Consider the following 21,479-nt stretch of genomic DNA (forward strand, 5'->3'; position numbering starts at 1 on the left):
CGCAAATAGGTCGTCTGCCTTGGGTAGCGGGTATTGGTCCTGCAGCGAAAAACGGTTAATTGTTACTTTATAGTCACCGCAAATTCTAACTGTACCGTCCTCCTAGAGTACCGGGACAATCGGACTGGCCCAGTCGTTGAATTCCACCAGCGCAATGATGCCCTCGCGTTGCAGCCTGTCCAGCTCGATTTCCACTTTTTCACGCATCATGTACGGTACCGCTCGAGCCTTGTGGTGGATGGGTCGCGTACCGGGAACCAAATGGATCTGCACTTTCGCCCCCCGAGAAAATTCCAATGCCTGGCTCGAATAACGATGGGAACTTGCTTAGAACCTGGGTACATGCGGTGTCGTCCATTGACGAAAGCGCTCGGATATCGTCCCAGTTCCAGCGGATTTTCCACAGCCAGCTTCTGCAAAATAACGTGGGGCCATCCCCTGGCACAATCCACAGCGGGAGTTCGTGTACTGCTCCATCATAGGAGACTTTGACTTCAGCACTGCCAATTACCGGGATTAGTATAAGTCCTTAACTTCGTGTGAATGGGGCTGAGCTTGGGCCTGTGTGCCTTCTTCCCCCACAGCCTGTCAAAGGCCATTTTACTCATTATGGACTGACTTGCCCCTGTGTCCAGCTCCATAGACACCGTTCAGTTCAACTTTCAACATTACTGGTGGGCATTTCGTCATGAACATGTGTACCCCGTACACCTCTGCCTCCTCCGTCTGATCCACTCTGCAACGTGGTGGTTTGCAGGATTTGCAGCTCGCCTGAACATTGGTTGGAGGAGTCCCATTGTTCTGCAGCCATTGCAAGCATAGTGCTTGAAGCGGCATTGATGGGGCCGATGATCACCCCCGCAGCACCAACAGGGTGTTAACTGCCTCGCATTAACAGATGATGGCGGACTCTGGGTCAATTGAGGTCAGGCCACAGCAGCCGGCGTGTACGTTCTGCCCTGAACATTTCTGCTCAAAACCGACGTTACTTCGGGCACAGTACTGGCCGAAACTTCTTTGTTCTGCGAAATCTGCTTGGTGGATATAAATGTCTGGGCTATCGTTACAGCTTTACTCAGATTCGGGGTTTCTACAGTCAACAGTTTGCGAAGGATTGTCTCATGTCCGATGCCCAGTACAAAAAAGTCTCTGAGCATTTGTTCTAGGAATCCCGCAAACTCACAATGTCCTGCAAAGCGCCTTAGTTTGGCGACGCAGCTCGCCACTTCCAGGCCCTCCGATCGTTGACACGTGTAGAACCGATATCTCACCATCAAAATGCTTTCCTTAGGATTTAGGTGCTCCCGGACCAGCGTACACAGTTCATCGTAGGATTTCTCTGTTGGTTTAGCCGGGGCCAGGAGATCCTTCACGAGGCCATAGGTAGTGGCCCCACAGACGGTTAGGAGGATCGCCCTTCGTTTGGTCGCGTTCTCGTCCCCTTCCAGCTCGTTGGCCACGAAGTATTGGTCGAGTTTCTCCACGAAGGCCTTTCAATCAACCCCCTCTGAGAACTTCTCCAGGATGCCGACTGTTCTTTGCATTTTCTCATGGTTCGTTACCTCGTCGCCAATTGTTATACTCACATTAAGTGGTCAGACCGAGTACTGTGTGTAATGAGCAAGTGTGACTTTAGCTCCTTTATTGTAGTTCCACAATGCAGGTACCTCGTGGGTGGCCTGCTTATATACTGTACTCCCAAGGGATGCTGGGATCCCTTGGGACTCCATCGGAGAGGCCTACAAAAGGCCAGTGAGACCAGGAGCAGCGTGAGTTCGGCGAGAGGCGGGAGTTCCAAGGATCGGAGAGGCCTACAAAAGGCCAGTGAGACGGGGAGCAGCGCGAGTTCGGCGAGAGGCGGGAGTTCCAAGGATCGGAGAGGCCTACAAAAGGCCAGTGAGACCAGGAGCAGCGCGAGTTCGGCGAGAGGCGGGAGTTCCAAGGATCGGAGAGGCCTACAAAAGGCCAGTGAGACGGGGAGCAGCGCGAGTTCGGCGAGAGGCGGGAGTTCCAAGGATCGGAGAGGCCTACAAAAGGCCAGTGAGACCGGGAGCAGCGCGAGTTCGGCGAGAGGCGGGAGTTCCGGGAATCGGAGAGGCCTACAAAAGGCCAGTGAGACCGGGAGCAGCGCGAGTTCGGCGAGAGGCGGGAGTTCCGGGGATCGGAGAGGCCTACAAAAGGCCAGTGAGACCGGGAGCAGTGCGAGTTCGGCGAGAGGTGGGAGTTCCGGGGATCGGAGAGGCCTACAAAAGGCCAGTGAGACCGGGAGCAGCGTGAGTTCGGCGAGAGGCGGGAGTTCCAAGGATCGGAGAGGCCTACAAAAGGCCAGTGAGACCAGGAGCAGCGAGAGTTCGGCGAGAGGCGGGAATTCCGGGGATCGGAGAGGCCTACAAAAGGCCAGTGATACCGGGAGCAGCGCGAGTCCATTGGAGAGGCGGGAGTTCCGGGGATCGGAGAGGCCTACAAAAGGCCAGTGAGACCGGGAGCAGCGTGAGTTCGGCGAGAGGCGGGAGTTCCAAGGATCGGAGAGGCCTACAAAAGGCCAGTGAGACCAGGAGCAGCGAGAGTTCGGCGAGAGGCGGGAGTTCCGGGGATCGGAGAGGCCTACAAAAGGCCAGTGAGACCGGGAGCAGCGCGAGTCCATTGGAGAGGCGGGAGTTCCGGGGATCGGAGAGGCCTACAAAAGGCCAGTGAGACCGGGAGCAGCGCGAGTCCATTGGAGAGGCGGGAGTACCGGGGATCGGAGAGGCCTACAAAAGGCCAGTGAGACCGGGAGCAGCGCGAGTTCGGCGAGAGGCGTGAGTTCCAGGGTCGGCGAGAGGCGGAGCTTGTGCAGCTACAGGGAGAAGGCAAAAAAGAAGTAGAAAGAAACAGAACAGTGACGTCACAGCCAAGGGGGTAAGTGATTGGCTGGTGATTGGTGAGTAGTTTTTCTTTTTTCTCTTCTATAACAGTGAGTAAACTTTAGCATTGTTGTTGCCAATTTAAGTGTATCTAAGGGTTAAGTCATGGCAGGAGAGCTCGGTCACGTGATATGCTCCTCCTGTACCATGTGGGAACTCAGGGACGACACCAGTGTCCCTGACGACTACGTGTGCGGGAAGTGTATCCGCCTCCAGCTCCTGAAGGACTGCGTTGCGGAGTTGGAGCTGAGGGTGGATTCACTCTGGAGCATCCACGATGCTGAGAATGACGTGAGTATCATGTGTAGTGAGTTGGTCTTACCGCAGGGAAAGGGTCCACAGCCAGATAGGGAATGGAAGACCAGCAGGAAGAGCAGTGCAAGGAAGGTAGTGCAGGGGTCCCCTACAGTCATCCCCCTGAAAAACATACACTGCTTTGAGTACTGTTGAGGGGGATGACTCATCAGGGGAGGGCAGCAGCAGCCAAGTTCATGGCACCGTGGCTGGCTCTGCTGCACAGGAGGGCAGGAAAAAGAGTGGGAGAGCGATAGTGATAGGGGATTCAATTGTAAGGGGAATAGATAGGCATTTCTGCGGCCGCAACCAAGACTCCAGGATGGTATGTTGCCTCCCTGGTGCAAGGGTCAAGGATGTCTCGGAGCGGGTGCAGGACATTCTGAAAAGGGAAGGTGAACAGCCAGTTGTCGTGGTGCACATTGGTACCAACGATATAGGTAAAAAAAAGGGATGAGGTCCTACGAGATGAATTTAAGGAGCTAGGAGCTAAATTAAAACATAGAACCTCGAAAGTAGTAATCTCAGGATTGCTATCAGTGCCACGTGCTAGTCAGAGTAGGAATCGCAGGATAGCGCAGATGAATACGTGGCTTGAGCAGTGGTGCAGCAGGGAGGGATTCAAATTCCTGGGGCATTGGAACCGGTTCTGGGGGAGGTGGGACCAGTACAAATCGGACGGTCTGCATCTGGGCAGGACCGGAACCAATGTCCTAGGGGGAGTGTTTGCTAGTGCTACTGGGGAGGAGTTAAACTAATATGGCAGGGGGATGGGAACCAATGCAGGGAGACAGAGGGAAACAAAATGGAGACAGAAGCAAAAGACAGAAAGGATATGAGTAAAAGTGGAGGGCAGAGAAACCCAAGGCAAAAAACAAAAAGGGCCACTGTACAGCAAAATTCTAAAGGGTCAAAGTGTAATAAAAAGGCAAGCCTGAAAGCTCGGTGTTTCAATGCGAGGAGTATTCGGAACCCAGGAGAGGGCTCTGAGCTAGTTAGAGTGGGTGAGAGCTCAGATGAACAGGACCCCAAGAAAGAATGCAAAAGGCAGGAGGCAACAGAGCAGAGTAGCACTGGGGTAAGTGTAAACCACAAGGTGATAGGAAGGGACAATATGTATGAATATAAAGCGGCTGCAGGAGGGGTTAAAACTAAAAATCATGGTTTAAAAACTAGTATTAAAACACTCTACCTAAACGCACGCAGCATTCGAAATAAAGTAAATGAATTGACGGTATGATTTGGTGCCCATTACAGAAACGTGGTTGCAGGGTGGCCAAGACTGGGAATTAAACATACAGGGGTATCTGACAATTCGGAAAGATAGACAAGAAGGGAAAGGAGGTGGGGTAGCTCTGTTAATAAAGGATGATATCAGGGAGAGATGATATTGGCTCTAATGAACAAAATGTTGAATCATTGTGGGTGGAGATTAGAGATAGTAAGGGGAAAAAGTCACTGGTGGGTGTAGTTTATAGGCCCCCAAATAATAACTTCACGGTGGGGTGGGCAATAATCAAGGGAATAATGGAGGCATGTGAAAAAGGAACGGCAGTAATCATGGGGGATTTTAACCTACATATCGATTGGTCAAATCAAATCGCACGGGGTAGCCTTGAGGAGGAATTCATAGAATGCATACGGGATTGTTTCTTAGAACAGTATGTTACAGAACCTACAAGGAAGCAAGCTATCTTAAATCTGGTCCTGTGTAATGAGACAGGAATAATAAACGATCTCCTAGTAAAAGATCCTCTCGGAATGAGTGATCACAGTATGGTTGAATTTGTAATACAGATTGAGGGTGAGGAAGTAGTGTCTCAAACGAGCGTACTATGCTTAAACAAAGGGGACTACAATGGGATGAGGGCAGAGTTGGCTAAAGTAGACTGGGAACACAGACTAAACGGTGGCACAATTGAGGAACAGTGGAGGACTTTTAAGGAGCTCTTTCATAGTGCTGAACAAAAATATATTCCAGTGAAAAAGAAGGGCGGTAAGAGAAGGGATAACCAGCCGTGGATAACCAAGGAAATAAAGGAGAGTATCAAATTAAAAACCAATGCGTATAAGGTGGCCAAGGTTAGTGGGAAACTAGAAGATTGGGAAAATTTTAAACGACAGCAAAGAATGACTAAGAAAGCAATAAAGAAAGGAAAGATAGATTACGAAAGTAAACTTGCGCAAAACATAAAAACAGATAGTAAAAGCTTTTACAGATATATAAAACGGAAGAGAGTGACTAAAGTAAATGTTGGTCCCTTAGAAGATGAGAAGGGGGATTTAATAATGGGAAATGTGGAAAAGGCTGAGACCTTAAACAATTATTTTGCTTCGGTCTTCACAGTGGAAGACACAAAAACCATGCCAAAAATTGCTGGTCACGGGAATGTGGGAAGGGAGGACCTTGAGACAATCACTATCACTAGGGGGGTAGTGCTGGACAGGCTAATGGGACTCAAGGTAGACAAGTCCCCTGGTCCTGATGAAATGCATCCCAGGGTATTAAAAGAGATGGCGGAAGTTATAGCAGATGCATTCGTTATAATCTATCAAAATTCTCTGGACTCTGTGGAGGTACCAGTGGATTGGAAAGCAGCTAATGTAACGCCTCTGTTTAAAAAAGGGGGCAGACAAAAGGCAGGTAACTGTAGGCCGGTTAGTTTAACATCTGTAGTGGGGAAAATGCTTGAAACTATCATTAAGGAAGAAATAGCGGGACATCTAGATAGGAATAGTGCAATCAAGCAGACGCAACATGGATTCATGAAGGGGAAATCATGTTTAACTAATTTACTGGAATTCTTTGAGGATATAACGAGCATGGTGGATAGAGGTGTACCGATGGATGTGGTGTATTTAGATTTCCAAAAGGCATTCGATAAGGTGCCACACAAAAGGTTACTGCAGAAGATAAAGGTACGCGGAGTCAGAGGAAATGTATTAGCATGGATCGAGAATTGGCTGGCTAACAGAAAGCAGAGAGTCGGGATAAATGGGTCCTTTTCAGGTTGGAAATCGGTGGTTAGTGGTGTGCCACAGGGATCGGTGCTGGGACCACAACTGTTTACAATATACATAGATGACCTGGAAGAGGGGACGGAGTGTAGTATAACAAAATTTGCAGATGACACAAAGATTAGTGGGAAAGCGGGTTGTGCAGAGGACACAGAGAGGCTGCAAAGAGATATAGATAGGTTAAGCGAATGGGCTAAGGTTTGGCAGATGGAATACAATGTCGGAAAATGTGAGGTCATCCACCTTGAAAAAAAAACAGTAAAAGGGAATATTATTTGAATGGGGATAAATTACAACATGCTGCGGTGCAGCGGGACCTGGGGGTCCTTGTGCATGAATCCCAAAAAGTTAGTTAGTTTGCAGGTGCCGCAGGTAATCAGGAAGGCGAATGGAATGTTGGCCTTCATTGCGAGAGGGATGGAGTACAAAAGCAGGGAGGTCCTGCTGCAACTGTACAGGGTATTGGTGAGGCCGCACCTGGAGTACTGCGTGCAGTTTTGGTCACCTTACTTAAGGAAGGATATACTAGCTTTGGAGGGAGTACAGAGACGATTCACTAGGCTGATTCCGGATATGAGGGGGTTACCTTATGATGATAGATTGAGTAGACTGGGTCTTTACTCGTTGGAAGGATGAGGGGTGATCTTATAGAAACATTTAAAATAATGAAAGATCGAGGCAGAGAGGTTGTTTCCACTGGTCGGGGAGACTAGAACTAGGGGGCACAGCCTCAAAATACGGGGGAGCCAATTTAAAACCGAGTTGAGAAGGAATTTCTTCTCCCAGAGGGTTGTGAATCTGTGGAATTCTCTCCCAAAGAAGCAGTTGAGGCTAGCTCATTGAATGTATTCAAGTCACAGATAGATAGATTTTTAACCAATAAGGGAATTAAGGGTTACGGGGAGCGGGCGGGTAAGTGGAGCTGAGTCCACGGCCAGATCAGCCATGATCTTGTTGAATGGTGGAGCAGGCTCGAGGGGCTAGATGGCCTACTCCTGTTCCTAATTCTTATGTTCTTATGTTCACCAGGTAGGCCCTCTGGTGGATAGGTGTGATGCAGGTTACAAAGGGTTAATTACATAACAACTGGCAAGTAATGCAACGTGCTCTCGGGCAACGGGGATGACAGTTTCAAGTACGAGATCCTTTGGCCCATCTAGAGAACTATCCTGTATTCCCATGGTACATAAGAACATAAGAAATAGGCACAGGAATAGGCCATACGACCCCTCGAGCCTGCTCCGCCATTCAATAAGATCATGGCTGATCTGATCATGGACCCAGCTCCACTTCCCCGCCTGCTCCCGATAACCCCTTAAATCCTTATTGTTTAAGAAACTGTCTATTTCTTAAATTTATTCAATGACCCAGCTTCCACAGCTCTCTGAGGCAGCAAATTCCAGATTTACAACCCTCTGAGAGAAGAAATTTCTCCTCATCTCTCTTTTAAATGGATGACCCCTTATTCCAAGATCATGCCCTCCAGTTCAAGTCTCCCCCATCAGTGGAAACATCCCCTCTGCATCCACCTTGTCAAGCCCCCTCATAATCTTATACATTTCGATAAGATCACCTCTCATTCTTCTGAATTCCAATGAGTAGAGGCCCAACCTACTCAACCTTTCCTCATAAGTCAACTTCCTCATCCCCGGAATCAACCGAGTGAACCTTCTCTGAACTGCCTCCAAAGCAAGTATGTCCTTTCGTAAATATGGAAACCAAAACTGTACGCAGTATTCCAGGTGTGGCCTCACCAATACCTTACATAGCTGCAGTAAGACTTCCCTGCTTTTATACTCCATCCCCTTTCCAATAAAGTCCAAGATACCATTGGCCTTCCTGATCACCTGCTGTTCCTGCATACTATCCTTTTGTGTTTCATGCACAAGTACCCCCAGGTCCCGTTGTACTGCAGCGCTTTGCAATCTTTCTCCATTTAAATAATAACTTGCTCTTTGATTTTTTTTCTGCCCAAGTGCATGACCTCACACTTTCCAACATTATACTCCATCTGCCAAATTTTTGCCCACTCACTTAGCCTGTCTATGTCCTTTTGCAGATTTTTTTGTGTCCTCCTCACACATTGCTTTTCCTCCCATCTTTGTATCAGCAGCAAACTTGGCTACGTTACACTCAGTCCCTTCTTCCAAGTCGTTAATATAGATTGTAAACAGTTGGGGGTCCCAAATGGAGAAAGATTGCAAAGTGCTGCGGCACCCCACTAGTCACTGATGCCAACCAGAGAATGAACCATTTATCCGACTCTCTGTTTTCTGTTAGTTAGCCAATCCTCTATCCATGTTAATATATTACCCCAACCCCGTGAACTTTTATCTTGTACAGTAACCTTTTATGTGGCACCTTGTCAAATGCTTTCTGGAAGTCCAATTACACCACATCCACTGGTTCCCCTTTATCCACCCTGTTCGTTACATCCTCAAAGAACTCCAGCAAATTTGTCAAACATGACTTCCCCTTCATAAATCCATGCTGACTCTGCCTGACCGAATTTTGCTTTTCCAAATGGCCTGCTACTGCTTCTTTAATAACGGACTCCAACATTTTCCCAACCACAGATGTTAGGCTAACTGGTCTATAGTTTCCTGCTTTTTGTCTGCCTCCTTTTTTAAATAGGGGCGTTACATTTGCAGTTTTCCAATCTGCTGGGACCTCCCCAGAATCCAGGGAATTTTGGTAAATTACAACCAATGCATCCACAATCCCTGCCGCTACTTCCCTTAAGACCCTAGGATGCAAACCATCATGTCCAGGGGATTTATCTGCCTTTAGTCCCATTATCTTACTGAGTACCACTTCCTTAGTGATTGTGATTGTGTTAAGTTCCTCCCCCCCCTATAGCCCCTTGACTATCCACTGTTGGAACATTGTTAGTGTCCTCTATCGGAAATACTGATACAAAATATTTGTTCAGAGTTTCTGCCATCTCCATGTTGCCCATTACTAATTCCCCGGTCTCGTCCTCTAAGGGACCAACATTTACTTTAGCCACTCTTTTCCTTTTTATATACCTATAGAAATTCTTGCTATCTGTTTTTATATTTTGTGCTAGTTTACTTTCATAGTCTATCTTCCCTTTCTTAATCATTTTTTTAGTCGTTCCTAGCTAGCTTTTAAAAGCGTCCCAGTCTTCTGTCCTCCCACTGGTTTTGGCCACTTTGTATGCCCTTGTTTTTAATTGGATACCGTCCTTTATTTCTTTAGTTAGCCACGGATGGATATCTTTTCTCTCACACCCTTTCCTCCTCACTCGAATATACTTTTCTTGAAAGTTGTGAAATATCTCCTTAAATGTACACCACTGTTCATCAACCGTCCTACACTTTAATCTATTTTCCCAGTCCACTTTAGCCAATTCTGCCCTCATACCTTCATAGTCTCCTTTATTTAAGCTTAGTACGCTGGTTAGATCCAACTTTCTCACCCTCCATCTGAATTTGCAATTCAACCATGCTATGATCACTCATTCCAAGTGGATCCTTTACTAGGAGATTGTTTATTAACCCTGTCTCATTACACAGGGCCAGATCTAAGATAGTCTGCCCCCTGGTTGGTTCCGTTACGTACTGCTCAAGGAACCCGTCCCTTATGCACTCTATGAACTCTTCAAGGCTACCCTGACCAATTTGATTTGTCGAATCAATATGGAGGTTAAAATCACCCATGATTATTGCTGTTCCCTTTTTATAAGCCCCCACTAGTTCCTGGTTTATATCCAACCAACAGAGTTGTTACTGTTAGGGGGCCTATGGACTACGCCCACCAATGACTTTTTCCCCTTACTGTTCCTTATCTCCACCCAAACTGTTTCAACACCCTTATCATTTGAGCCAATATTGTTTACTATTGCAGTGATTCCATCCTTTATCAACAGAGCTACACCACCTCCTTTTCCTTTCTGTCTGTCCTTCCGGATTGTCAAGTACCCCTGAATATTTAATTCCCAGTCCTGGTCACCTTGCAACCACGTCTCTGCAATGGCCATCAGATCATACCCATTTGTCTCAATTTGTGCTCATCTATTTTGTTACAAATGCTACGTGCATTTAGACAAAGTGTCTTTAAGTTTGTTTTTTTACCCTTTTTTCTTGCTTGTTTCCTCTCTCCTTCAAACTCACTTTCTTTATTTTTGCTTTCTAATTCCAGCTTTACTCCCCTCCCTACTGAATCTATTTTCAGGTTCCCACCCCCCTGCCAAGCTAGATTAAACTCTCCCCAACAGCACTAGCAAACCCCCCCCCCCCCGGCGAGGATACTGGTCCCGACTCTGTTGAGGTGCAACCTGTCCGGCTTGTACAGGTCCCACCTCCCCCAGAAGCGGTCCCAATGCCTCAGGAAACTAAAGCCCTCCCGCCTGCACCATCTCTCCAGCCACGTATTCATCTGCTCTATCCTCCTATTTCTGTACTCACTAGCTCGTGGCACCGGGAGTAATCTGGAGATTACTACCTTTTTAGGTCCTGCTTTTTAATCTCTCTCCTCGCTGCCTAAACTCTGCCTGCAGGACCTCATCCCTCTTCCTACCTAGGTCATTGATCCCGATGTGGACCATGACCTCTGTTAGTTCACCCTCTCCCCCCAGAATGCCCTGCAGCCGCTCAGTGACATCCTTGACCCTGGCACCAGGGAGGCAACATACCATCCTGGAGTCACGTCTGTGGCCGCAGAAACACCTGTCTGCTCCCCTATCGATCCGCTACCACTATAGCTCTTCCAGTCTTTTTCCTACCCATCCCCGTGCAGCTGAGCTGGTGTGTTTCCAATAACCCTGAATCCCATTTGTTGGCAAGAACTTGCTTCGTTCCTTCTTGAAGCCCATTAAGGTTTCTTGTTACACCCTTCACCACACTTTTAGTAAAAAGGCTCTACCTGCATTTCCTATTGTCCTTTGCCCTTCTTCATTTGTCAATATGACCCCTGTGCTTAAGTTCTGCACATGGCAAAACATTTCACTTTAAAATCATTCATTCCCGGGACGTGGGTGTCGCTGGCAAGGCCGGCATTTATTGCCCATCCCTAATTGCCCCTCGAGAAGGTGGTGGTGAGCCGCCTTAGTCCGTGTGGTAAAGGTGCTCCCACAGTGCTGTTAGGGAGGGAGTTCCAGGATTGTGACCCAGCGACGATGAAGGAACGGCCGATATATTTCCAAGTCGGGATGGTGTGTGACTGGGAGGGGAACGTGGAGGTGGTGGTGTTCCCATGCACCTGCTGCCTTTGTCCTTCTAGGCGGTAGAGGTCGCGGGTTTGGGAGGTGCTGCCGAAGAAGCCTTGGCGAGTTGCTGGGGTGCATCTTGTAGATGGTGCACACTGCAGCCAGGGGACGCCGGTGGTGGAGGGGGTGGATGGGCTACCGCTCCAATTTGTCTAAACCTTTCATAATTTTAAACACTTCTATCCTATCTCCTCTCGGTTTTCTCTTTTCAAGGTGAGTAAATACCCAGGGGCAGTCAATCTTTCTCCATACAATCTGTTTATTCACTGCTCCGTGTTCTCTTGCTCCAATCACAGAATGTGTGCGGAAGGATCAGATGAGCAGCAGCCGAAGGTTCCCCATCCTCCAGAGAACAGACCCGACTACCAACAAATCTTTCAACTATTTCAACGACTCCTCGTCATGGCTGCTGCGGAGTGAGATGACCACAGTGCTGGTCCCCGCCTTCTACCTGGTGGTCTTCATCATCGGCCTGCCCGCCAACGGGCTGGCTCTCTGGATCTTCGTCACAAGAATCAAGAAGCTGCCCTCCACCATCTTCCTGATGAACCTGGCCTTGGCTGACCTGCTGGTGACCCTCGCTCTGCCCCTCAGGGTGGCCTACCACCTGCTGGGTAACAACTGGCTGTTTGGGGAGGGTCTGTGCCGAGCGTCCAGTGCCCTGTTCTATGGCAATGTGTACAGCTCCATCCTGTTCCTCACCTGCATTGCGGCCGATCGATACCTGGCTGTCGTCCACCCCTTCCTCTCGAAGGAAGTCCGTAGCAAGCAGTCCGCCTACCGCGTTTGCGGGACGGTCTGGGTGCTGGTTGCTCTCGCTATGGTGCCAATGTACATCACTCAGCAGTCATACAAGATCGACTCTCTCAACATCACCACCTGCAACGACGCACTCCCACAAGGGCTGCACGCTGGCTACTTCTCCTCTTACATTATTTGCCTGGTGGTGTTCGGCTTTGTGATTCCCTGTTTAATCACCGTCTTCTGTTATGTGTCTGTCATTTCCACATTGATTCTAAACGACGAGAAGTACGTTCATGCGATTAAGGTCACGCTGCTGGTCTTGCTAGTTTCCCTGGTGTGTCTGTCTCCCTTTCATGTGATCTTGTTAATCCAGCTCTACACACACAGCACTGACATTTACGCTTACTCTATGGTCGGTCTGGTACTCAGCACCTTCAATAACTGCATCGACCCGCTCATTTACTACTACATCTCCGAGGAGATCCGGGACAAAGTCAGAAGTGCGATCTGTGCCCAGAACGACGAGACGGGTTCGGGCAAATCGGCTCAGAGTTTTATTCAGAGCAACAGTGCATCGCAGCCCAGACCTTCCCATTCCGTGTAGTTGCTGCTTCTGTTCTGTTGCAGGAGTCGATGATCGATCAGTCGGATAACCCAGCTCACAGCCACTGTGCAAATCGGTGAGACTCGGGCAGCAAGGGTGTGGGACTTACCCAATCCTCGGTAACTGCTCCCCTGGATTACTGTGGGACCTACACAAGTTTACCAGACTGATCGCCTTTCTGCACACCTGTTAATAATGTACAGTATGTCACGGTTACATGTCAACCATCCCAAGATAATCCATGTCGTCTATATGCAGCAAATCCCAGAGTAAATAAGTGCTGTAATTCACCAAGACAATCATAGAATCTCACAGCACAGGTGGCCATTAGGCCCATCGATCGAACTGATGCCGATCACCCAGCTGCTGCCCGACCGGGTTCTCTACACCGGACTGTAACTGCTTTCCATTCCGAACAAACTCTTTAAACATGGAATGTCGAGGCTGGGCCAAAGGTGGAGGTTGATAAAAGGTGGAGTCGTATTGCCGACACAACGACCTCCTCCCCCAACAACCTCTTCCCCCCACCCCAACCACCTTCCCTCTCCCCCCTCAGGGAGGATATATCGGCCTCGGAGGGGGAGAGCAGCACAGATTCACCAGAATGTATGGGGCTGAAAGGGTTAATTTATGAGAACAGGTCGCGTCGCATCTCTCCCCCCCCCCCCCCCCCCCCGGGGGGAAGATTAAGGGGCGATTTGATCTGTGTTTAAAGGGATGTGATAGGATCGAGAGAAATTATTTCCACAAGGGGGCAGAACCTTAAATGAAGCCGTTCAAAAAGGAAAATCGGGAAGCACATTTTCCACACATTGGGCACTGGAAGTCTGGAACTCTGAGGCTGGGGGCCAATTGGAATTTTCAAGAGTGAGGTCGCTAGATTGTTGTTGGGTGAGGGTATCACGGGCTATGAAAGGCATGTAGATGGAGTTAGGGTACAGCTCAGCCCTTTGAATCGCCTCCACTGGTCGGTACGGTCCCGAGAAACCTCGCCCCAAGCTCTGGAATTCCCAACCTCTCCACCCCTCATTTAAAACCCACCTATTTGACCGAGCGTTTCATCACCCCCAATACCATCTCCTGCTTCAGCCGATTCCACCTCCAAGCCCTTTCAGACATGTTCCTGCTCGACAAGCCGCTGTGTAAATGCCAGGTGGGGATGCTGTACAGAGGGAATGTGGGCTGGTGTAATGGGGCCCTCTACAGACCGACTGAAGGTTCACAGCAAATAAACAGCAAGCTCCAATCTCTGCCAACTGAAAAATGTCTCCAGTTTTACAACAAGTGTGTGAACGGCTGAGTGATCAACACTGGAGCACAAGGGCCATTTTATTTAATGCTCACCCACTGCTGATGTCAGTGAAAGAGGCGACACTACATCAGAGACTGGATCACCAAAACACTAGCTCCTGCTGCTGGCACTGTCCAACACACTGCTGGGTAGAACCCAGCCCGTCCCAGGACCACGTTACAGACCTGCTCTACATTGCCCCAGGAACTAATACCGTCTCAAACTAGCAGACTAGAAAATATCAGCCTCCCCGTCCATTCCTTGACTCAGGTCAGTAGCCTCAATCGGAAGTTGGGCTCAATGTCCCTCCTTTGGGGGGGGGGGGGGGGGGAAGCAAAAGGGAGAGCTGCCCTTCACACTGGTTGCTAAAGCAAACGGTTAAAAGCTCTCTGCTGGCTGACATTCCTCAACCAACATCAAACCCAGTTGGCCACAGGACTGCCGTGTGTGATCTTGCTGTGTAAACCAGCTGCTCCTTTGTACAAAACCTATTGAGGGCATTGTTTATTTCCAGATTAGATCCAGCTGTGTTGAAAGTGCATTTAACAGCAGGACCTGCACTGCCCCTCCAACATTCTCTTCCCCCCCCCCCCCCACCACCATACCATTCAGAAAGTCCATCAGCAAATGCATTCCCCTGAAGACACTCAGTGAACAACTCAGAGGGTGATGCAATGTGGGTGTTTATTGGCAATTTAGCTCACACACATCCAAACAGGGGCAACAGGTCATCCCAGCATCATCTACTTCAGCTTCTTCTTGGGTCGCAGGTTGTTGGTGTGGCCACACTTGGTCTTACGACAGTTGGATGCACGAGGGTGTAGGCGGGCGTAGCACCTGTGGGTGGGTAGGGGGGGAATACACGGTCACTGGCATCTCCAGGAAAAACATCACACCCCAACCCCCACCCACAAGCCCTCCCAACTCCGGCCCATTGCAAAGATACTACTGGGACTAAGCAGACAACCCACATCCTAGGGTTTGAAGAGGTGGCTGCAGAGAGCAGGTGCATTGGTTGTAACTGCAGGCCAGTCAGCCTGACATCAATCAGGAAAATGCTGGAATCCATTATTAAAAAGTGGCAGGGCACTTAGAAAATCTATGATTAGGCAGAGTCAGCATGTTTTATAAAAGGGAAATCATGTTTGACAAATTTATTAGCATTTCTTGACGACGTAAACAGCAGGCTACATAAAGGGGAACCAGTGGATGTAATATATTTGTATTTCCAAAAAGCATTCGTTAAGGTGCCACATAAGATTAGGGCTCATGGGGTTGGGGTAATAGATTAGCATGGATAGAGGCATGGTTGATGGATAGAAAACAGTGGGGATAAAGGGAGAGGGTTGCACAATGAGATTGCGTGGAATGGGCCAATACACCCAAGTTAAGAAGAAAGAGAGGTGATCGCATTGAAACAAAAGATTCTGAGGTACTGACATTAGATGCTGGGAGGATATTTCCCCCAACTGGAGAGTCTAGAACCAGGGGCATTGTCTCAGGATAAGAGGCCGGTTGAAGGAATTTCTTCACTGAGGGTGGTGAATGTTTGGAATTCTCTACCCCAGAGGGCTGTGGATGCAAGTCATTGAGTACATTCATGGCAGAGATCAATCGATTTGGAGTCTCAGGGAATCAAGGGATATGGAGATCAGGCAAGAAAGTGGAGTTGAGGTAGAAGATCAGCCATGATCTTATTGAATGGCGGAGCAGGCTCGAGGGGCTGAGTGGCCTACTCCTGCTCCGATTATGTTTTTTTGTTTGTGTTTTTATGAAGCAGACGGAATCCAACAGAATCTGCAGGGCTACAGCCAAGCTAAAGTCACAGAGACGGATATCCACATTTGCACACACCAAGTTAGGTGGCACAGCTGGGAGCAGGAAGTTACAAAGGGACATTGAGCGATTCAGTGAGCGGGCAAAACTGTGGCAGATAACAGTTCGAGGTGGGCAAGTGTGAGGTCACCCACCGTGGATGTAAAAGATCAATCAGAATATTTTCTAAATGATTTCGGGGTCCGTGTACAGAAATCACTGAAAGCTGGCACACGGGTACAAACTATTATAAAGGCCGATGGAATGTTGGGCTTTATCGCGAGGGCTGGGATACAGAGGGGGTGGAATCGATGCTTCAGCTGTACAGGGCCGCGGTCTGACCCCGTCTGGAGTAACTGCGTCCAGTCCTGGGCCCCGCCCCCCAGGGGGGCTATATCGGCCTCGGAGGGAGAGAAACACAGATTCAGCAGACTGATACTCAGCCTGAAAGTGTTATTGAGGACAGACTGGGCTTGCATTCCCCGAATATAGATTAAGGGATGATCGAATCGAGGTGTTTATGATTAAAGGAGTTGATTTGGGGGTTGGGGGGGGGGGGGAAGAAAAGAGAGCGAGGAGAGATTCTATTTGCTGTCTGGTGGGGGCAGAACCTTAAAATTAGAGCCAGGTCGTTCAGGAAGCAGGTAAATGGGGCTGAGATACAGATCAGCGATGATCTAAATTAATGGCTGGAGGCTGAAAGGTCTCTCCTGTCCCTGCAGTCCACGTTCCCACTAGCTGCGCAGCCAGGTCACAAATAGGAAAATCTGACCAGACCACCCGTCCAATCATTGCCCAGCAGAATCCCTTCCACCCTCCGCACGACAGTTTCTCCCATCCTGCTACTTACTTGCGGCAGATCATCTTGTCGCAGTTGTATTTCTGAGCGAGGAGACGGAGGGAAGGGTCCAGGACACCGCCTCTCAGACGCAGCACCAGATGTAGAGTCGACTCTATGAACAAGTTCAAAACATGTCAGATTCAACAATAATACTCATCATTCACTGACCAAGCAGAGCACCCCCCCCCCCCCCCCCAGCAGAGCACAATAAAAACACAGCCCCCCCCTCCAAGCCCACCCAATGTCATCGTCCCCCCCCCCAAAGGCTAGACTCCCGACGAACCGACCTTTCTGGATGTTGTAGTCGGATAGGGTGCGTCCATCTTCCAGTTGCTTCCCAGCGAAGATCAGGCGTTGCTGGTCTGGGGGGATCCCTGAATCGAAACACGGGGTTAACAACCACTTTCACAAAGCTCCCCCCCCCGCCCCTTCCAAAATCAATCTCTCTCTCTCTCTCTCTCTCTCTCTCTCTCTCTCTCCTGCCGCAGCGCAAATTCCAGCGACAACAGCTGGCGAGCAGCCCGCGCGAGACCGCAATCGCGCGCCTTGCTAGGGACGTTGCTGAGATACCGTCTCCAGCAGCAAATCATCCTTCCTGGTCTCAACAGCTCCAATTGAGCCCCCCGCCCTCCCCACTCCTCCTCCCCTCCCCAACAGCTTTTGGGAGAGTTCCAGATTTGTATCACCCTGCGCGCGCAGAAATGCTTCCTGGCCCCACCCTACAGTAAGAGTTTGCGTCTGTCCCAGAATCTGTGTGCGCGCACTCGCACCAAGGTCCGGTCACCCACGCAGTCACAGCTGCCAGACATGGAGACGTGCAGCAGAGCTGGTCTCCAGTTAGTCTTGGGTAAGTAATCCTTGCCACTGGACCAAGGTCTAGCTCAGTCGAGCCCGTGTGGTGGCTGGTGTGCAACGGTCACCACACGTTAAAAAAATCCACGCACAGGCATCTTCCACCCTTCAGGATCTGGAATATTAGGTCCTTCATTGAAATACCCGTGAGCTAATCCCTTTTCGGCGTGGAAGCAAGTCATCCTCGCTTCAAGGGCCTGCCTATGACTTGGAGACAGCCCTGGAAAGATTGGATTGAGAGGGGATGGAGGAGGCAACATTTGTATCTGTATTCCTCGGTCTGTTTTTACAGAAGGACAGCTTTATGTAGCTTTTTCCAGAGTGAGAAATTTTAATTCCGTTAGTCTTTAGTGAAAGATTAACTAGAACTCCTGTATTTAAAGCACTGTTGCAATAAAGATACTAACTTGACTGTAAATGTTTTGCAGGTTTCTGCTAGTTTTGTTAATCCTCTTGTTCTCAACAGCCCCCCTCCCCCCTCCAATCTCCCTGATTACAGCCTCTACAATGATGAAATTATGTAATCAGATCATACATCAATCTCCTGCCAGGTTTATGCAACTTGTGCTCATAAAACCCATTTAGCCCCAGTATCATTCTGGCGAATCTGTGCCTCTCCCTCCCCCTCCATGGCTGATATATCCTTCCTGAGGTGTGGGCCCAGAACTGGAGCACTTACTCCTGATGGGGTCAGCACAGAGCTCGAGAGCACACAAGGTTCACCGACACCAATGACCGGACTCCAAACCCCACATTGTGCTCAGTTCCTGCCTCTCCCCCCCCCACCCCCCAAACAAGGGTTCCCCGAGACACTGCATCATCCTCCTCCTGCTCGGAGAGCCACAATGTCCCAGCTGGACCCTCATTGCCGCTCCTCACCCTCCTTGTCCTGGATCTTGGCCTTCACATTCTCGATGGTGTCACTCGGTTCGACCTCAAGGGTGATGGTTTTTCCGGTCAGAGTCTTCACAAAAATCTGCATTTTGCCTGGAAAAGGGGGAAGAGAGAGCATGCACCACAAACCACAGGTTCCCCCACACACCCCCAAAACCACAGCCCTTGCACCCCCTAAAATCACAGCCACTCTGCATCTGTCATCACCAAGGAAGAGGATACTGCCATAGACATAGTAAAGGAGGTTGTAGAGGAGATACTGGACGAGATAAAAATTGATGAGGAATTAGAAAGGCTGGCTGTAGTTAAAGTAGATAAATCACCAGGAGCTATGGGATGCATCCTAGGATGCTGAGGGAATTGAGGATTGAAATTGCAGAGATACTGACCATAATATTCCAATCTTCCACAGATACAGGGGGTAGTGCCAGAGGACTGGAGAATTGAAAATGTTACACCATTGTTCAAAAAAAGTGCAAAGATAAATCTAGCAAATACAGGCCAGTTTAACCTCAGTAGTGGGGAAGCTTTTAGAAACAGCAATCAGGGACAAAGTTAAGTCACTTTGGACAGGGGTGGATTCATTAAGGAACATTAGCACAGATTTGTTAAAGGCAAATTGTGTTTTACCAACTTGTTTTGAGTTTTTTTTGATGAGGTCACAGAGAAAGGATTAGATTGGATAACCTTTTGTTGGCTGGCACAGATACAATGGTAAGTACTGCAGGGAATCGAATATGACCAGGGCGATCTCCTGGATTAGCTTCAATCACCTGGATGGGTCGGAGAGGACATCTCTCCTCCCCTCTCCCACCAATTGGCCTGGGTTTTTCTTAAATCTGGTTTTTGCCTCTCCCAGGAGATCACATGGCTCCGGTTGGGGTGGAGTGTAGAATGTCTCAGTGCAAAGGATGTCACAGTTGCATGGGGCAGACTGGGTGCTCTATAACTTCCCGCCATTGTTCACAGGTTTATATGTAACCTTCAGGGCTGCTGACAGAGGGCCGTGCAGCTTTGTCGGCTGGCACAAACACAATGGGCCGAAATGGCCTCCTTCTGCACTGTAAATTTCTATGTTTCTAAGGTTGATGAGGGCAATGCAGTTGGCATTGTGTACATGGATTTCCAAAAAGCATTCAACAAAGTGCCACATAATAGGCTTGCCAGCAAAGCTGAAGCCTATGGAATAAAAGGGACAATGGCAGCATGGATACAGAATTGGGTAAGTGACAGGAAACAGTAGTGGTGAACGGTTGTTTTTTTTTGGACTGGAGGAAGGTATACACGGCGGTGTTCCTCAGGGTCAGTTCTAGGACCAGTGCTTTTCTTGATATATATTAATGATTTGGATGTGGATGTACAGGGAACAATTTCAAAATGACAAAACTTGGGAGGTACAGTGAACAGTGTATAGTGATAGACCTCCAGAGGACAGACAGGTTAAAATGGGCAGACTCATAACAGATGGAGTTTAACACAAAAGTGCAAAGCAATACATTTAGGTAGAAAGAAAGGAGGCAATATAAATAAATAAAAGGGTACAATCCTAAAGGGGGTGCATGAACAGAGACCCCCAGGGGGGGGGGGGGGTATATGTGCAGATAGTTGGGGGCAGGTTGCGAAAGCGGTTAAAAAGCTTATAGGATCCTGGGCTTCATAAATAGAGGCAGAGAGTACAAGAGTGAGGAGGTGATGGGGAACCTGCATAAACACTGGCTCGGCCCCAGCTGCAGCAGTGGGTCCAATTCTGGGCCCCGCACTTTAGGGAGGATGCGGAGGCCCTGGAGAGGACAATGGTCCCGGGGGTGAGGGGGGACAAGCCTTGGATCGAGGTGTTCACAATCCTGAGGGGTCGAGAGCCAGAGTGAAGGTGATTGGGGCCCGGCCCGAACCCCCGCGTGTCCCGGCCCGGCCCCTCCCGCTGGGCCTCCCTCTCCCCGCCGGGCCCGCGTGTCCCGGCCCCTCCCGCTGGGCCCCCCTCTCCCCCCCCGCCGGGCCCGCGTGCTCGGCCCCTCGGCCCCGAGCCTGCCCCTCTCACACACGGCTTAGGCCCCGCGGCCTCTACCCCGGATCCTCGCCCTCCCGCCCCCGGAGCCCTAAGCGCCGCTCACCTGCCGCCGCTCCGACTCCGAAAGGCTGCGGGATCGTCGCCGGAAACGGAAATACCCGAGCCGCACGTGGTATTGTTGCGTCATTCCCGTCCTGGCCAATCAGCCCTGCTGACGGCCATCTTTAACACTGGCATTCACCTCCATCCGGGCTCCCGGCGCAGCCGCAGCCCCGCCCCACCGTACCCTCGGCCCCGCCCCTTATACCACTGACCCCGCCCCAAGGCCCCAGGCCCCGCCCCCATACCCCTGACCCCCCACCCCCAGGCCACAGGCCCCGCCCCCATACCCCTGACCCCGCCCCCATACCCCTGACCCCACCCCCAGGCCACAGGCCCTGCCCCCATACCCCTGACCCCGCCCCCATACCCCTGACCCCCGCCCCCATATCCATCACCCCACCCCTAGGCCCCAGGCTCCGCCCCATACCCCTGACCCCGCCCCCATACCCCTGACCCCACCCCCAGGCCACAGGCCCTGCCCCCCATACCCCTGACCCCGCCCCCAGGCCCCATCCCGGACCCCTGACCCCGCCCCCAGGCCCCACCCCATACCCCTGACCCCGCCCCCCCAACCCCCAAGCCCCGCCCCCCAGTCACAGCTTCTCTTGTTTTATGTCATCATCATCATAGGCAGTCCCTCGGGATCGAGGAAGACTTGCTTCCACTCTTAAAGTGAGGCCTTAGGTGGCTGAACAGTCCAATACGAGAGCCACAGTCCCTGTCACAGGTGGGACAGACAGTGGTTGAGGGAGGGGGAGGGTGGGACAGGTTTGCCGCACGCTCCTTCCGCTGCCTGCGCTTGGTTTCTGCATGCTCTCGGTGATGAGACTCGAGGTGCTCAGCGCCCTCCCGGATGCACTTCCTCCACTTAGGGCGGTCTTTG

At 50.2% G+C, this 21,479-nt stretch overlaps 3 protein-coding genes across 3 annotated transcripts in view; 2 read left to right on the forward strand and 1 right to left on the reverse strand.

Annotated features, from left to right (window-relative positions):
* Positions 1-21,479, forward strand: part of LOC139229123 (protein S100-A1-like) — an 81,658-nt gene that overhangs the window by 23,989 nt on the left and 36,190 nt on the right. The window lies entirely within an intron of this gene.
* LOC139229347 (proteinase-activated receptor 4-like) lies at positions 7,338-12,793 on the forward strand. Its single transcript, XM_070861054.1, has 2 exons — positions 7,338-7,350; positions 11,742-12,793. Exons 1-2 carry the CDS (start codon positions 7,338-7,340, stop codon positions 12,791-12,793), a joined length of 1,065 nt encoding a protein of 354 aa, XP_070717155.1.
* Positions 14,752-20,698, reverse strand: uba52 (ubiquitin A-52 residue ribosomal protein fusion product 1). Its single transcript, XM_070859589.1, has 5 exons — positions 20,598-20,698; positions 18,472-18,579; positions 17,028-17,114; positions 16,750-16,852; positions 14,752-14,921 (listed from the first exon to the last, which is right to left on the reverse strand). The coding sequence occupies exons 2-5, from the start codon at positions 18,572-18,574 to the stop codon at positions 14,828-14,830; spliced, it is 387 nt and encodes a 128-aa protein (XP_070715690.1). The 5' UTR covers positions 18,575-18,579; positions 20,598-20,698; the 3' UTR covers positions 14,752-14,827.

The sequence above is a fragment of the Pristiophorus japonicus genome, chromosome 18 (assembly GCF_044704955.1).
Source record: "Pristiophorus japonicus isolate sPriJap1 chromosome 18, sPriJap1.hap1, whole genome shotgun sequence".
NCBI lineage: Eukaryota > Metazoa > Chordata > Chondrichthyes > Pristiophoridae > Pristiophorus > Pristiophorus japonicus.

Excerpts from the sequence above, each read along its gene's own strand:
- uba52 (XM_070859589.1), bottom strand. The coding sequence starts at position 18,574 with ATGCAGATTTTTGTGAAGACTCTGACCGGAAAAACCATCACCCTTGAG. Across the intron at positions 17,115-18,471 it reads CAAGATCCAGGACAAGGAGG|GGATCCCCCCAGACCAGCAA; the intron begins GTGAGGAGCGGC and ends GTTTCGATTCAG. Across the intron at positions 14,922-16,749 it reads GACAAGATGATCTGCCGCAA|GTGCTACGCCCGCCTACACC; the intron begins GTAAGTAGCAGG and ends ACCCACCCACAG.